The 17491-nt window shown below is 49.9% G+C and overlaps 1 protein-coding gene across 17 annotated transcripts in view; it reads left to right on the top strand.

Moving 5' to 3' along the window:
* The window catches only part of LOC138516732 (alpha-adducin-like), a 1440750-nt gene that overhangs the window by 402856 nt on the left and 1020403 nt on the right, over positions 1-17491 (top strand). For all 17 annotated transcript variants that reach the window (XM_069632078.1, XM_069632071.1, XM_069632077.1 and 14 more), the window contains exon 5: positions 8916-8996. In XM_069632078.1, the coding sequence (XP_069488179.1) occupies positions 8916-8996 (81 nt within the window). The remainder of the gene's footprint in view (positions 1-8915; positions 8997-17491) is intronic.

Here is a 17491-nt window from a genome sequence, read left to right as displayed (position 1 = left end):
TCTGAAAAGTGGAGAGAAAAAATACATTAGTACACATGTCAGAAGCACATGACACACATACACATAGACATCACACAGACAGCCAACACATGAAGCAGACATGTCACACACAAAAGATAACCTGCCATGCATGCCTGGTCAATTTGACATAGCATCAGTGAGTAGGCATGTAGAACGGTGTTACATGGCTCAGAAGCGGGTTGATGCAGTGCACAACATGTGTACGTTACTCACTATCGACATGAACAAGTACTTCATGATGTGTATCAATAATCTTGAAACCAGTGGAAGGGCTAGTTCAGGCATCACGTGCAGTGTGCATGCAATGGGTTGCATGGCTACAAGCAAACCCCCCCCCTCAGTGAAAATGAAGGGATGCCTTGCTTGGTGGCAAAAGGCTGAACAGAGACCTGTGTATTGGCAGACAGTGTTGACTGGCATCTATGGCATCCTCTGAGTCAACTGACAACACAGCAGATGATGATGGGACAGTAAGCAGGACCCATGACGAACCCTCAGTAGTACAAAAGCCACTACACCAGTTGGACAGAGTCAGTGGGCCTGAAACTGGGGGAGGATTTGCCCCACAGAGACTGTGACACCCTAAACATGTGTGTGATGCAGGACTGGGCCAGAGTGGGCATGGGAGGGCTGAAACAATCCCATGAAATGTTGCTCGTTCAAGACACGTACTACAGTGATCATCCAGGCAAGGACACATAGGGGCATGCATGTAATGCACATGGAGCATGAATGGGCACTCATGTCCCTGCGGAGCATCTGCCATCTGCACAGTCCAAGTGAGACACCCTGCATGAAGGGCAGAGGATGTACCCCACTGCATGTGTCTGGCAGGTTGGCTGGTGGAAGTTAGCATGTACACAGGAAGCTTGAACAGGCCATTGCAGTAGCGCAAAAAGTTACACAACAGTGCAATGGTGTAATTGAGGTGCAGGGGGGGTGGAGGGACAAGGGGGCATGCCCATGTGGAGTACACGCATGCAGGCAGAGGACACATGCACGTCAGTCATGCAATGTCATAGTCCCAGTGCTGAGAAGAAAACCACCCCGGGCTACGAGCAGAAGTGCCAGAGAGCAGGAACATGGTCCGGAAGGGCTTCTGGGTGACTAGCATGTGAGTAGGGTGCAAGTGTGGTGATGAGGACAGTCCCTGTCTGCTCTACATGTACACCATCCTGCAAGCATGCACCAGTGAAGCATTGCATGACTAGCACATGTGAACCATGTACACATAGCATGTAGTGGCAGTCAAGCACAACACATTACACAGGCAAAACACACATGGGCTGGACATACATGCTACAACACTCACTGGACTGGGCATCAAAGTCCTGCATCTCTCCCACTCCTTCAACCATTTCTTCTGGTATGAACTCCGCAACGAGTGCCTCGTGTGGAGTGAGGTCATCCTCCTCAGGTGGTGGCCCACCGCCAGTCACGAGAGTCATGCTGTAATTAGAGGCACGCTTGGCCTTAGCGCTGCGTTTGAGGTCATTCCAACGCTTCTTGCACTCGGCACGTGTGCGCACCTCATGGCCGAATGAACTCACATTATCCGCAACATGCTTCCAGTGGGTATTCCGATGGGCAGCTGTAGTATGACAATTCGGCCCCACTATCGTGTCACGGCTGTGGGCCTTCACGTAGTCCACAAGGCAGTCCATTTCCTCATTGCAGAAAGGCTTCTTCCTTGACGTGAAGGAGGCCGTGGCTGTGTCAGGGGTCCCAGCCTGTGCTGCAGATGCAACCTTCCTCCTCTTGGATAGAGGTGTGGACCCTGGCTGGCAAATGCCGCCCTGATCACTATGGCCAGTGGGACCGGTGGATTGAACCAAGAGAGTTGCAGGTTGAAGGACGACCGAAGGCCTGACTTGCGTCAGTGGCTGCTTGGTGCCCTCGAATGGACCCTGTGCAGCAACATCTGCTGTGCCAGGGTCATTGACCGCGACTGTCCTGGTTGGTAGTCTCACAACCGGGGTGTTGTTGGCTGCATCTGCCCCTGCAGTTGCCAACACCCGGCTGGTCGGGGCAGCAGATGACATTGCTGCTCCAGGGACACGTCTCTCGGTCAGGGCAGCCCTGCATGCACCTACGGTGTTCCTCCTGACCGGCTGGAAATCTTCCAGTGACTCTTCAAGTGCCAACGCAGCCTGCGCTGGCAGACCCTGAGCCTGGGTGGTGGTGTCCTCAGCTGCACCTGCAGCTACCACTCCCCTTGGGCCCATGGCAGTTGATGAAATTGACTGCCGGGTCACACGGGCGCCAGTGCCAGATGCAGAAGCTGCATCTCCCGGAACCACAGGGGGTGGTGGCATGACTGCACCAACACATGGCACATCATTGTGCTCAAGTGGTGCATCCCTGCCGCTTCTCCCTCTGTGGCCACCGTGGACACCCTGGAGTTCCTCTACTCCCTGGTCACCCCGGCCACGTCCCTGACCACGCCCGCTACGAGGAGTACGCCCAGCTGAGTCGCCCCTCACCTTTGGTGGCCTCCCAACCATGGCACAGATGGAGTAGTGCCAATGGGAGGTGTACACCACAATTGTCCTGGGCAATTGGGGTGATGGTGGTGGGATGCAAGATGTTAACAGCACCCCTGCGCCTGCAAGGCTGTATGTGACCCCGGTGATGTAGTGACGGGTCACGCAACGCTCAGGCACCCCAAAACTGCAGTAAAACCGTGCACGCAACCCCTGCAGCCTACGTGCGTGGAATTAACCTCCCGCAGTACGCGGTGGCACCCAGGAACACGAAAAACGCATACGCGTGGGTCACGCAGGCTCCTATGACCTCGAAAACGGGTGCGATACACAGGGGCACCCACAGTGGCAAAATAGCGTGCACGACTCACCGTCTGACTAGCGCGATGCAGAAAAATACGCATAACCAATACCCCCGCCAAAATAAGAGATACGTCCTTGATAGCTGTGAGGTTGTGATGGTGGCGAAACAACACGAAGTAGCAACACACACACACACAGTAGTCTCCACGAAAGGCACGTACAGCGATCTGCTGGGACCCGCTCACCTTTAACCCGTGCTGAGAGAAAAGCCTGCGCGCGTCACGTCACTTAAGCGTTTAGGCCCTTTCCTCGGATTACACGCATTCACACGCCGACGTGCAGTTTTTTCACATGCTGAATCACTATGCACCCATCACGAGGGAAACACCTGCACGCATAACTTCACAGACGCGCTAAGGGCCTTTCCTCGGATTTCACGCTGATGTGCACTTTTTTCACGTGCCAAATCACTCCGTATCAAGCTCGCCACGCGAAAACACACAGAAGACCATGCTCCTGCCCTGAAGGCCATTTTCCTGCACCCCAGAGCCCCAAGCACGCTCCCACCTACCATCTGCTGCTGCCTGACTGCCTGCTGCCCACGTGCCCTGCTATTTGCTGCCATCACGTCAGCCAGGGGTGCAGTTGCTGTGACCACCCCTGCTGGAACTGAAGACTCCCGACTGGGATACCATCGCTCCACAGCCCAGCCTCAGGACCCAGTTGCCCACCCACACCTGCCTCTCGGGTTGCCATGTCGGCCACAACACCATCTGACACCACTGGCAACCCCCAGCCAGAGAGGCAGAGGGCCACCAGCTTCAGTGCCAGGGAAGTTGGTGTCCTGGTGGAGCAAGTCCTGGGGCAGTATAATGCCCTCTTTGGAAGTGCGCGCGCCGACAAGGAAGGACGGACCAGGATCTGGATGGACATTGTGACTGCCATCAGCGAGGACGGGGCGACAGTCCGCGACTTCAAACATGTCCGGAAGCGCTGGGAGGACTTCAGGTCCAGGACCCTCGACAAGGCCCAGCGCCTCTTGAAGGCAGCGGATGCCAAGGGGCACGGGGGCCACCTGTCGGACCACCAAATGAGGGTCATGGAACGCATACGCCCAGCGCTACACGTCCAGGTCCTTGAGAGGCAGACCCGTCTGGAGTCGAGCGGTAAGTGTACATGCATACTGATTGGACGCTGTGCGTGTTGTGGTGTGCCAGTAGTGTGCAGGTTGCACTTGTGTTTCTGTAGGGCCATGTATGGATGTGTATGTACAGGGGCGTGAGGTTGACACATGTGAGTCCTCATGTGTGAGACACATGGATGGTGTATGTATTGGTAAGCATGCAGGCCAAATGCAGGTGTGGGAGCACACATGTTTGAATTACTGTGTATGTACGGTGGCATGGTTTTGGTGTCGCACATGGATAGTGGTTCCATCTGCATGTATCTGCACTGTGTACATGTGCATGTGTGTGTATTTGACAAGTGTGCAACTGTGATGCAACATGGATGCATGTGACACTGACAACATGTAGAAGGCTGAATGCCAGATGTGACATGGATGGTGATCTCATCACTACGACAGTTGGTGGAGATGTACACATGCATGCAAGTGTGGTGGCCTGTGTGCATGTGTTGTGCACTCCCCGTGTTTCATGTGACATCAGGCTCACCTTCGGCTGCTCGTGCTGTTGTTTGTGTATGGATGATGCTGCCTGGTGCAATATTGCTGTTGAATTGCTCATGTCTGTGAGTTGAAATGACATGTGTGTTGGGGAGTGTGATGCCATGTCTGAAGTTTGACACTGACACTCATGTACAACTGTCATGTGTGTATGCCCTGATGCCTGTGTTCTATCTCTCCCTGTCTGCAGCGTCAACTGATGAAGAGGGCGGAGAGGGTGCTGTGGAGCAAAGCGGCAGGGATCGCACCACCAACCGGAGACGCAAGGCCCGGCTCCCCTCCCAGGTTGCCATCTTGTTGGGGAGTGTGGAGTCTGGTGCCACCTCCCAGGCCGCAGCTGCCGAGGATAGGTCTAAGAGGCAGAGGTTGGAGGTGGACTCCTCGGCAGCAGAAGGGGCAACTGAGACCCCACAGGGTCCGACGGAGGAAGATGGCACGGAGTCATCCAGGTTGGTGGGGGGTTTGGTAGAGGAGGAGGCCGTGGAAGGGACACACATGGGGTCTGGAGGTGGGGATTCCACTAGTGCTAGTGGGGCAGTGCAGGGGCAGGGACAGGAGGCAGCACAGGCCGCCGCAGAGGTGCCTGTGTGTAATCCTGTCCCCGATCCTGTGACTGCATCATCCCGCACCAGCAGGGATGCCTCCTACGTCCAGACCCGTTTTCAGGGAGGGGATCTGCTTACAACAACTGGCCTTCCTCTCCCTGCGGACGTGGCTATCCGGGACCGGGTTGAGCCTGTCCTGAGTGGGATGGCATTGCGTCAACTGGGCATGTGAGGTGACCTGCAGTGTTTTCGTGAAGACACTGCACGTCATCTCGAATGCCTCATTGACCGCGTTGACCTACTGGGACTGGTCACCAGGGCTGTATTCCTCCGTATGCTGGACCTTGTTCCGACACCCTCCTCACTTGAACACCCAACGCGCCAGTCCTCCATCCCTCCTTCCCACCCATGTATCACCTGGGTACCCTGTGGAGCTGCCTCTGACCCAGCGGCCAGGCTGGTGGAGGACACATCCTTGCCACAGTCGCGAGTCAGACGTCCAGCAGGGGTGGCCACCACAACAACTGCACCCCAGCCAGAGGAGGACGTGCAGGCAGCAAGAGCAGGGGCACAGGCACAGCAGCAGCAGCAGCAACAAGGTGGGAGCCATGATGGCTCGGGGCCATAGACATCGGAGGGGCAGGCATCGGCCAGAGGGCAGGAGGACCCAGGATTACAAGTGTCTTCTGTGTGGCAGCAGTTGGGCCACGCCATGGATACGGAGCAGCGGCGGGCGGAAGAGGCACTGAGGCGGGCCGAGTGCTTTGAGGCAATTCGCAGAGAGTTGGAGGTCAACATGTCATCGTCCCTGCGAACCCTCTCGGCCGTGGAAGAGGACGCCTCCAGGACATCGAGCAGGAGTTCGATGATGCCCTGGCCCGGGAAATCGGGAAGTGAGCCGTTGGACTAGCCCGCCGCCATTGTATATAGATTGTAGTTTTAGGTTTCCTTTATCTTTTTCATTCATTTGGGGTGCTTGGACTATGCCCCGCCTTTTTGTATATAGTTCTTTATTAGGTATTTTTTTTGCTAGGTTTCATTTCATTCGTTGGGCTCATCGACCCTGGATTACTTCTTTGTACATAGTTGAACAGTGGATTTATCTATTATAATTTTTCTCACCATGGATCAAAGGATTTTACTGTTTCCGTTTACATTGGATTTGATTTGTTGGCCGGAGAATTTGGACACATTTTCATTTCGATTGATTTGGATTCAGGCTTCATGTTTTTCTGTTTGTGTTTTGGACATGCTGCATTTTATATTTTTTGATACATTTTTTTCATGTTTTCATTTCATTCCATTTTTCTGTCCAATACATTTTGTATTATTACTTTGATGTGTGGTATTCTCTCATTGGTTTCATGCATGTTACGGTGTAGGTTTTCACAATCACCAGCACCCATTGTGGGTTTGTGACAGACATGTGTTGATGTACATTCTTGCCATTTGGGTTGTATCATGTAATGGGCATTTCAATGTGGGGTGAATGGGATACTTGGTTGGGTCTTTGCACAGGGGTGGCGTGCGGTGGGATTTGGGAGGCCATGAGGCACGTGATTGTGGATCATGATGACGTGTTGGGGGGACATGAGTCGGGGCTTGAGCCTCAGTGCTGGAGGGGGGTGGGGGTGCTGGGGGACATGAGTTAAGGCCTGCTGGCAGGTGCCCGTCAATGCTGGGTTGGTGGGGGCCCAGGGGGACATGAGTTGGGGCCTGCTGGCAGGTGCCCGTCACTGCTGGGTGGGTGGGGGTCCAGGGGGACATGAGTTGGGGCCTGCTGGCAGGTGGCCGTCAATGCTGGGTGGGTGGGGGTGCTGGGGGACATGAGTCAGGGCCTGCTGGCAGGTGCCCGTCACTGCTGGGTGGGTGGTGGTCCAGGGGGACATGAGTCGGGGCCTGCTGGCAGGTGACCGTCAATGCTGGGGGTGCTGGGGGACATGAGTCAGGGCCTGCTGGCAGGTGGCTGTCAATGCTGGGTGGGTGGGGGGTTCCAGGGGGACATGAGTCGGGGCCTGCTGGCAGGTGACCGTCAATGCTGGGGGTGCTGGGGGACATGAGTCGGGGCCTGCTGGCAGGTGCCCATCACTGCTGGGTGGGTGGGGGTGCTGGGGGACATGAGTTGGTGATCACTAATGCAAGGTGACATGTGGGCTGGCTGGGGGGCATGCCCATGGTGGATGGGCTGCGTGTGGAACATGACCAGGGGTACAGGGTAGTCCCCTGTGGTGTGGGCTGCCTGCAGGCGCGGTGGAGTGGGTAGAGGGCACACCTGGGAGGACCCACACTGTCAATTCACGTGTGGGACTCCCCGTGCACCCCACTGGATATACGTACCCCGCTCTGACAGCAAAATCGCGTGTGAATCTCCCCGCGAACCCCAGTAATGCACGTACCCCGCTCGCACAGGCCCAATCGCGTGTGAAACTCCACGCGAACCCTAGTAATATACGTAACCTGCTTGCACAGGCCCAATCGCGTGTGTCACTCCCCGCGCAGGGGTGTACATGTATTCGGAGGGGTGCACGGGGAGTTTTACAGACATTTTCGTGGTTGGGGGGGCTGTATGCTGGTCCACTGGCCGGTGCGCCATGAACGGGATTTGTGCCCTGTGCATGGCGCACGGGGAGAGGTTGGGGGCGTAACTGGCGCTGCTGCTGGGTCGCTGCACCACTCTGCGCCACGGCTGGTAATGGATATTGAAATCCATGAATACGCGGAAATGGATTTTGGCACACGCGGCTGGCGCAGACTGTCGTACGCGCACACTGTGCGCCTGCCGCGTGCGCCACTTGTGCGCTGAATTCTATGAATTACCCCCAAAGTGTAAAGGGAGAAGGAAATCGAATTGGGTAGAAGATTTCAGGAATAGCGAATGGGGCGCCATAGTATTAGACCATAAAAAGGTCTCCAGAAATACCAGACTGCAATTGATACAACTCTATATCACACATAGAGCATACCTCACACCAGCAGCAATTGCAAAATTCAAGTGTGCAGGTAAACAAGAATGTCGTAGATGCAGAGGAGAGGAAGCGGGGATGACACATATGTTTTGGGGATGCCCAGTGATACAGGAGTTTTGGGAGGGGGTGGCTCTTAAAGCGGCCCAAGGCGGCATAGGTTTGGATATACAATCTACAGAGGCATCCATGCTAGGTAGATACAGGAGGAGTTCGAAGAACAAACTATTGAACAAACTTAAAGATTAATGTATATACTAGCCAAACGAAGCATAGCTATGAGATGGAAGGATGCACAGGGACCATGTGTGGCTAGATGGTGGGATGACTTAAAGAAATGGTCGGCAGCTGAAACTGGCGTGTGGGAAAAGGCATTAAGAGAACAGAAACAACATCTGGGCACAGACATACAGCAATGGATTGCTTTGACAGTGACCCTGGCCAAAGTCACTGTACTAGAAGATGCACAGGAGGCAAACTGTGAGACAATGGATACAACAAATAATGTGGAAGTTTGCATAGGTAGGGTGGGGGGGAGTTGGGAAGTTCATAGGGAATGATCCTCATGCAGTAATATGTGACATACCATGTAACTATATTGTTTTGTTGTTGGTTGTTACAAAATAATAAAAATAATTTTAATAAAAAGTAATGGTCTACATGTAGTGCAGAACATTACCCAACACTGCTTGATGAATCAGATATAAGGTGTTTTCTCAAGATGGCTTACGTACATACATGTACTACAATTGAATATGTTGGTTCCAAGAGAAAACAGAAAATGTTGTCATTTGTAATTTAGGAAAAATAACATGTTTGTGATTCTGACACCCACAAGAAACCTTTACATCAATGTACTGAAAGTTTTACAAGATGTACTCTTATAATTATCATTATTATATGGTCTTCCCTTTAGGTCAGAGTTAGTGCTGAACAAGAATATTTCCTTATTGTACCATTCGGACTTCTGTATAGTGAGGTTACTGCATCCAGTCTGGTAAGTAAGAATTGTGGTCCTTTAGATTTTCAAAATTTACATCCAGATATGTTATAGATACTATTTAAACAGACTTGTGATGTTATGCATGTACTGTGAGTCCTATGTGTTGTGTATCTTCTGTCACCATAGTAAAATGTTTAATTTATAGATTTTTCATCCCAGTCAGTGAAATGATGTCCAAAAGGATGCTTTGTATTTGCATTGGACCCTTCGAGTAGTGACATGCCAGGTGGATGGAGAGTATTTAATCTGAAATAACCAGTGTACTCTTATAAATGTTGTACTTGGTTGCATATTTTAAAGGGTCATTTTTATTTTATATTGAACACAGAATTGCAAAATGTCCGGTTTGGGAACCCAATTATCCTTTACAGTTGTCCAGCTGCAGCTATGGTTGAGAAAGCAGTGAATGATTTGCTAAAGTAATGACTCCACAACGTTTCTGGAATTTGCAGGTCACATTAAAATAGCAGTATGTTGGCAGTAGCTTCTATAACGTATTGCAACCCTGTTCAGTAATGTAGTTTCAAGTTGCTTCTAAATCCATCTGCAATAGCATAATGAAAACCTACAGGTGACTGACATTTTAGAATTGTCTTTAGTGTTCTCTGCTTATTTTGAAGAAGTGCAATAAAAGGGCAACCTGTGTGCGCTTTCCAACCCCATTGTATGTTGGACACAAGTCGCTTAGCCTGTTCAACTGCCTGGTTAAAAACAGTGAGCATTAGCAAATGATTCAGAAAGTTCCTTGGGGGCATGTTTGAACTTTTAAAAGGGATATACCATGCTGGAAATAGAATCAAAGCAGAGCACCCCTTGATCATACGAGGGCCTTTCTCTTAAAAAATGGACACTCAGCGGGGATGAATCTTGCAGCCGAGAGGATTGGATGTACAGCGCCTTCATTCTTCTACCACACCTCTGATCCCCTGATGATTATACTTTTTTTAGTTCTTCTTATATTGGTTCATTGAGGATTCTTCATATAATCCAACAATTACCATAACCAATCCATACATCTTTTCAAGAACTTCTAACAGTGGCAAGGATATAATATATGATACATTTAAAGAATCACCTGAAAGTTACTTAGCTCTACTACAATTTTAGTTTCTAAAATTCGAAATCAAGAAGTTTACCATGTCACAATCATTTGGTTCCATAAAACAATATTCCTCTGATGGAGTGGACATGACGGGGTAATAAGGAACTACAAGGATAAAGGTGGAGGAAGTAGGGATATGTGCCAAGTAAAATGTTACTATTTTTTACCTCCTAGTTCAATAGCAGAAAAACAAGACATTAAGGGGCCGATTCATGGAACAAATGTGTGCCGAAAATCATGGCGCAAGCGTGAAAAAGCAAGCACACACGTGCGATTCATGGAAGGGCCTGCGCGTGTTTACTCCGGGATGTGTGCCAAATCCGAGCGTGGTACACACGGGCGCACACGTCGCAGCAACATCCTGAACGCTGTAGGCAACACGCACAGCGAAAACACAACGTCGGCGCACACACCAAAAAGGGGGTGGAACACGCGAAATGGGGAACAGCGCGTGAAAAAGAAGGCGTAACTGGGGAAGTACTGCAGGGAAATACACGAACGCCCACACGCACGCAAACACGTATTCATGGAATCGAATACGGGAAACCTGTGCACGCCAAAAGACGCGCACAGGCGTCAACACGTCCGCCACGCACACAACAAACACGTATATACAGCTACGATGAATGCCCCATTTGTCGCAGCACTGATAGTGGGACACCGCAGGAGGAGAATAGCTAGGCCCCGCATTTCTTTGCCCCGGACCAGCCTTTTTGGGATGCCTGACGACCAGGTCTATGGCAGGTATAGGTTTCCACCTCATATCATTCTAGACCTGGTCAGGGAGTGGGAAGATGACGTTACATCAACCACCCTGTGCTCCCAAGCATTGAGCGCCTTGGAGAAGGTGCTCAATGTCCTGCATTTTTTGGCCACTGGGTCATTTCAGCAGACAACTGCCATAGTCTGGGGGGGGAGGGTCTCACAGGCCATGCAGTCATGCTGCCTACACCAGGTGTTGGCAATAATGACTGCGCGCCCCTCAGTTCGCAGGCACATATACATGCCCAGAACATCCGCAGAAAGGCAGGCCGTGGTCCAGGACTTTTACAGGGTGGCACACTTCCCCAAAGTGCTCGGTGCCATATATTGCACCCATGTGGCCCTGCGTCCACCTAGGGCCACTGAGCACATCTATCGAAACCGCAATCACTGGCATTCCATCAACGTGCAGGTTGTATGCGATGCCAAGGGAATCATCACCTCTGTCTATATAAACTACCCTGGGTCTACCCATGACAGTTTCATATACAGAATGTCCGCCCTGAGCCGGGCCTTGGAAGCTGGGAAGCATGGCGACACATGGCTCCTAGGGGAGTACAAATGCCTGTGCACATGCATGCATGTCACACACAGACAAATAAACAAACCCAACTAATGAAAACCATTATCACCTCCCCAGGGGACAGTGCCTACCCTCTGAGCAACCACATGATGACGCCAATCCGGAACCCCACCACACCACCCGAGGTAAGATACAACGCTGCCCATATTGCAAACAGGGGCATAGTGGAGCGCACATTCGGAGTTCTCAAGTCACACTTCCGCTTCCTTGACCGCTCTGACAGTCAGCTACTATATGCACTCCCAGTATTGTGCAGGATCATTGTGGCAGCATGTGTCCTGCACAATGTTGCAACACGGTGGGACGTACTGGTGGACATGGTGGTGCCCCCACACCCCCAACCACAGGAACAGGCGCTGCCCATTGTAGGGGAAAAGGCACATGGCGAGGCAGTCCGGACCCAGCTTGTGGCCACATTTTTCACCTAAACTTCCAACCCTGCGGAGTGCACACAGGCCTGGCACATACCAGGTGACAATCGATGATGACAAAGAGACAGTCAACTGTCACAACCTTACCACCCAGAGAATGTTGCCACGGAAGTGCTACATTGTGTGCATCCCTAGCTACTTAAACATACCCAATCCTGTGTGACCAAAAGGAACACATGCAAGGTGTGTATCACACCACCCCCCTGCAAAACAGGCCATGACAATCACTGGTATGTCACCCAAACCCTCCCAGCCCACATCACCCTTGTCTGCCACACCATGACGTGGCATGCAACAGCAAAAGCCTAACACATGACCAATTACATACAAAGTGACATGTGATAAATGGAAAGCGGCCCAAGACAATCACGCCTGACATGGAATCAGATGAAATGACTGACCAACAACCTCCCACACATACAAAGACATACACAAATGCTTGCCACCAGTGGTAGCATCAACAAAAAACTGAATGCCTGTTCTCATGCATGTAGCGTAGTTTTCAGCCCATCTGTTGCATTGGAGCGTTTGCCGTTGCTTAGTTACCGTGACGTGCAACGTCATCACGTTGTATTTGACGCAATGACGTCATCATTGCGGCACTTGAAGACTAAGAAGTCTTTTCATAAATGGAGAACCGCGGCCAGTACGTACGTTCTGCTGTATGTTTGTACATTGGCATAGTGTCTAGGGAGCCAGCATGTGATTATGATTAGCCTGAGTCGTGGGTTTGAATTAATAGGGAGATTAATAGAGCCCCGGGGGTTTTGTTGCCCTCCTTGTGTGTGCTTTTTCCTATAGGTTCAGGTTTGAACTTCACCTGTGATGTACCATCGGTTTGGTGGTGTTTAATTGCGACTCCAAGATATTTTTAGACACTCTGGCATGGTTGAAGATCGTGGTCATTTAAGACAAAGATAAGGGGCTGTATTTGTGGTTTTCACTTGCAGAAGATCTCTGTTAACCAATGGATCATTTTAATGGATTACGATCTGTCGTTTGGTGTTACTTCTCGTTTAGATTTACGTGAAGCATAGAACTATTGATGATGGAAGAATTTCTTTTTGATTGAAGTGGCTTATGAAGATGTGAAAGTTCTTGACCCCAGGGTAAGCTGCATTTGGATTTATGGGATGCTCATGGGGGTTTGTGGCCTTTTTAGAGGTAACTATTGATGTTCAAGATGGCCATTCACTAAGGTGTTGTGTATTGGTTTTAGGTACCTGATACTCCGAGTGAGTTCCCCGTCTATTGGAAAGGTGAAGAGCAAGATTTGGCTTTACTATTGAGTCAGAAGACATTTATTTCTTCGGACTAATGGTACAGGTATATTAAAGATTGTATATCTGTCCACCCTATGGGTGATTAGGGATTGGCTACGTCTACTTGTTGACCAAAGATGCCCATGTGGTAATGTGCGTTTTTTCATGTGTCCTTAGATACTTAAATCTGGTGTCAAAGGAATGAGAAAAGATCCACTTGAAGAACAAGACAACTTTTCGGCCCCTGAAGAATGTCCATTGATTTGTAACATATAGGACAGAAACTTAGATAAGCTGGGCTATTGGAACATGGTGGGGAATAAGACGAATTGAGCTGCCACCGATGTTTGGGAATTAAGTGATTTGTGACTTTAAATTTGTGAGGTGGAATCATTTTACGATACAGAAATTCCTGTGATGTATAAATGCTTTTTTAAAATGTCTGTGATGTGTGTTTAAAATTGGAAAATGAATAAAAAATTTAATTTTAGGTTTTTTTTTTATTAGTTCCAAATGGTTGCACTTTGACACCTTATCTAGAGGACACATCAAGAATATCATATTAAGAGTGGTTTGTTTTTCCTTCCTTTGGTTGTACACATGTATGATATCCTCACTTGGTAGGAGGGATTATCACCCAAGTGTGAGGTAACCCCTGAATGATAGAATGTAGCATTTTCAGTACACAATATACAATGAGGATGCAACAACTGATGGGTAGTGTCACAGCTCCGGTCTCCAGGCGCAGGAGTGACACAAACCAACCACCCCCTCCGTGGTCTGGGCGCCTGCAAGCTAAAACTTATACAGGCCTCCGAGACCCCAGCAGGGAAAAAGGGTCAGGATCCGTTGTTTGGATAGGCATTGGTATTCAGGATAACTGGAAAGAGGGGCAGGAGAGGGGAGTTGGATGAGCAAGGGAAAGTAGGCAAAATACAAAATACAACTATTGACAATAGCACATACGCAATCAGAGAAACCATGTTCTTCATGCACATTGTGCAAAATGGGTCAAATGCAAGCCAAATAGACTTATCTCTGGGGGTGAGTTGTGGCCTCCCACCTGCGCACTCTCAGGTCCGGTAACGGGAGCAGTTCAATGCTGCAAAGAGAGCGTGAGTTACTATTCTGTGTGTGTTTTCACCACACACACGCACACCATTCATGCCTCAAACTAAGTGACTTCTCCACAAACAAACACTCTTGTCTGCTGCTTTGTTCGTATACTTTAGCTTGCCCCCGTGATGGTTCATACACTGTCAATGCAGTAAGGCAGGCGCACGTGTCCCCGCGGTTAATGGAAGACCAATGTGTTAAGAATCACACATGATAGAATGGTCCTTGGGTGAGCTGCTAAACGCGTGTGGTGAGGTGCGACTTCAGTACAAGTCGTGTTCTGCCAGCCGTGGATTTCTATGGGCAGCGCACCTGTCAATTTGCACATGCAAATGATATGCACTGCACTCGAGTCTGTGCGTCGCTGGGTGCCCCCCGTGCACTGTGTCAGTTACTGCCTAGGAATGCTACTGCACTAATAATTTAGCTCCTATGGAGCAGGGGGGACTCGAGGATATGGGCGACGCCCCCTGCGTGTGCCCCTGACAACTTTGAAAGCTACTTGGCATTTGGTCATCAACACGGCTTTGCTGTGCTGTGTGCATCTTGCCCAATTCCTGGCCAAGCTCCCCAGCACTGGTTGGCTGGGGTGTGGCCCCTCGTGCTGCTCACCTTGCTTGGAGCTCCTGGAAACACGTCTGCTTCTGTCGGACATCCAAGCACAAGCCCCGTGCTTCTGCCTGCGCATGCATGCGCTCGTGTGCTCCACCCAACGTGGCCAGATTTTTGTAGTTCTTCGCCCCGTGTCTGCTGGGAAAGGTAGTCTGGAGGCTCTTTTTCCTGCAGAAAGGGCATAAAAGCTTTTAATAATGCCGGAAAGTGTCCTGTGTGTGTGTCTTCATGCTGATTGTCACTGGGACATGTCTGAGACCTACATCCGACCTCCTCCCACCATCAGTGTGACTTTGACAGCCAAAGGGAGCAGGCTACTGTCTACAGCATGAAGTACATCAAGCACATGTACAGGCAAGAAAAGAACATACATCACAATCAACATCACTACATGGACATTTCAATAATGTACTCACCAAAATTGATTGCAGACGTGTCATGGAGAAAAAAATAATAATCCCCACTAGGGGTGTTAAGTACAGCAGCAGACAGGCCACATATATGATGAAAGTCCAATGCACTTGTGTAAATGGTTGTAACACCGAACCATCCTTGCGAGCCCATGGATAGGGGAAGCAGGAGTGGCATATGTGAGTCAGGACCCCAAGCTGCAAACACATACACGAGACAAGCTTGAAGGGCCCAGCTGGAACAGACAGTGGATCCTTTCAAAAGCCACAAAGCACCACACCGTCACATGAATGCACAATAGACAAGCCATTTAAACTATATTAACTAATTAAACTAACTATAAAAATAAAAAAAATGGCCACATACGACCTGGGGGGGGAGGGGAGTGCACCCAGGAAGGGGGAGGTACAGGGTACACCTCAACACCCACATGCGATGATGTTGAGATTAAAAAAAAACTCCATGGGCTCAAAGCCTGCACGGCCCGACCTATGTGGGAGATAAGTCGTCGTACTGCTCACTTTCTGACTTAAAAGGTGTAATAGCAACCCTGTGTCTGGATTGATATCACCATCCTCTGCCTCCATTGTGTCATCATCTGAAAAGTAGAAAAAATAAACATGAGTACACATGTCTGAAGCACATAACCCACATAGACATCACATCCACAGCCAACACATGAATCAGACATGTCGCACACAAATGAGAATTCGGCATGCATTCAGTGGCATTGATATGCAAACACATCCCAAATGCAGAAATGGATGTGTCCAAATAGCGAAGCCTACACAAGTACAACATGAAGTTTATCACTTCCATCAGACACCACCTCGGTCAGGCACATGTCACAGGCAGAAAAGACAAATGGCAACAAAGAGATGGCACATACCATAAGCATGTCAGAACTGCAAATTGACCACAGCTGCAAGTGGATCCAAACAGACAATGACGCACGTAATATGCAGGTACACATGCATCACTAAACCATCATCACCAAAATAGCTTCATCCATCTGCACCTCGGCCTGTACCGGGTGTCATGGGCCATGTACATATAGTGAATGTCCCGAGCAAAGCAAGGGCCTGCAACCAGGCATGAGGGACCATAACGACCAGTACGGTCCGAGCTGCAGGCCATGAAGCCTCCTGAAGACCTCTCAGGGCCTGATTGAGCACATTGTGCTATGAATGTGTCCTATTCCATTAATCTGTGTGTAAATACTGCACGGCCAGGCCCCACCATATTAGCTAAGTGGGCCTGGGCATACACATACTGCACAACAGTGCACCTTGAGGATTATGCCAGTTGAACATAACGTGTGCAATGCTGAAATCTCACCAGCATTAACGTCAATCAACTACATAATACTCAGTCAACAAAAAAGCTGTGGAAGACACATGTGTAAATGAACACTTCACACACACATAAGTGAGTAGCCGCAATGTTGCACTACACAACGTGAAGCTGCTTGCATAGGTACATGTGAAAGTGTTCCTAAACACCCCTTTCCCTATACACCTATATTGTGAACATGAAGAGCATCCAATACAGCAAAGCAAGCAGCTACAACGCTGCTTGCTTTGATGTATGAGAAAGTGTACACATACACACGTAAAGGCAGCTCCACAGTCATTAGAACCCGATTAGCAGGCTACATTCAATCTGCGCCCCATACTAGTTGGTTGAGGCCGCACATTGACCAATCAACTTTGCTAAATACCCACTAGGGTGTTCCAATACTGAGTACATGTGTCACAGGATGCACCTGTGCCCGTGGCATTCATGACAGAGAAGGGATGAAAATCTGACCATACATGCCAGGTCACTTTGACATTTCAGCAGTGAGTAGGCATGTAGAACAGAGTAACACGGCTCAGAAGTGGGTTGATGCAGTGCAGAACATGTGTACCTTACCCACTATCTACATGAACAAGTACATTATGATGTCAATCAATAAACATGAAGGCAGTGTAAGGGTAAGTGCAGGCATCACGTGCAATGTGCACGCAATGGGTTGCATACCTACAGGCAAACCACCCCCCCACCCCCACCCCCCTAAGTGAAAATGCAGGGAGGCATTGCATGCCAGTGAAAGGGTGACCAGATAAATGTATTGCCAGACAGTGTCGACTTGCGTCAATTGCATCATCTGAGTCAACTGACAACACACCAAATGAGAATGGGACAGTAAGCAGGACACATGATGAACC

The sequence above is a fragment of the Ambystoma mexicanum genome, chromosome 6q, assembly GCF_040938575.1.
Source record: "Ambystoma mexicanum isolate Mex_15411 chromosome 6q, UKY_AmexF1_1, whole genome shotgun sequence".
NCBI lineage: Eukaryota > Metazoa > Chordata > Amphibia > Caudata > Ambystomatidae > Ambystoma > Ambystoma mexicanum.
The sequence above is the reverse complement of the archived record's forward strand: the minus strand, read 5'-3'. Positions and strand labels throughout refer to the sequence as shown.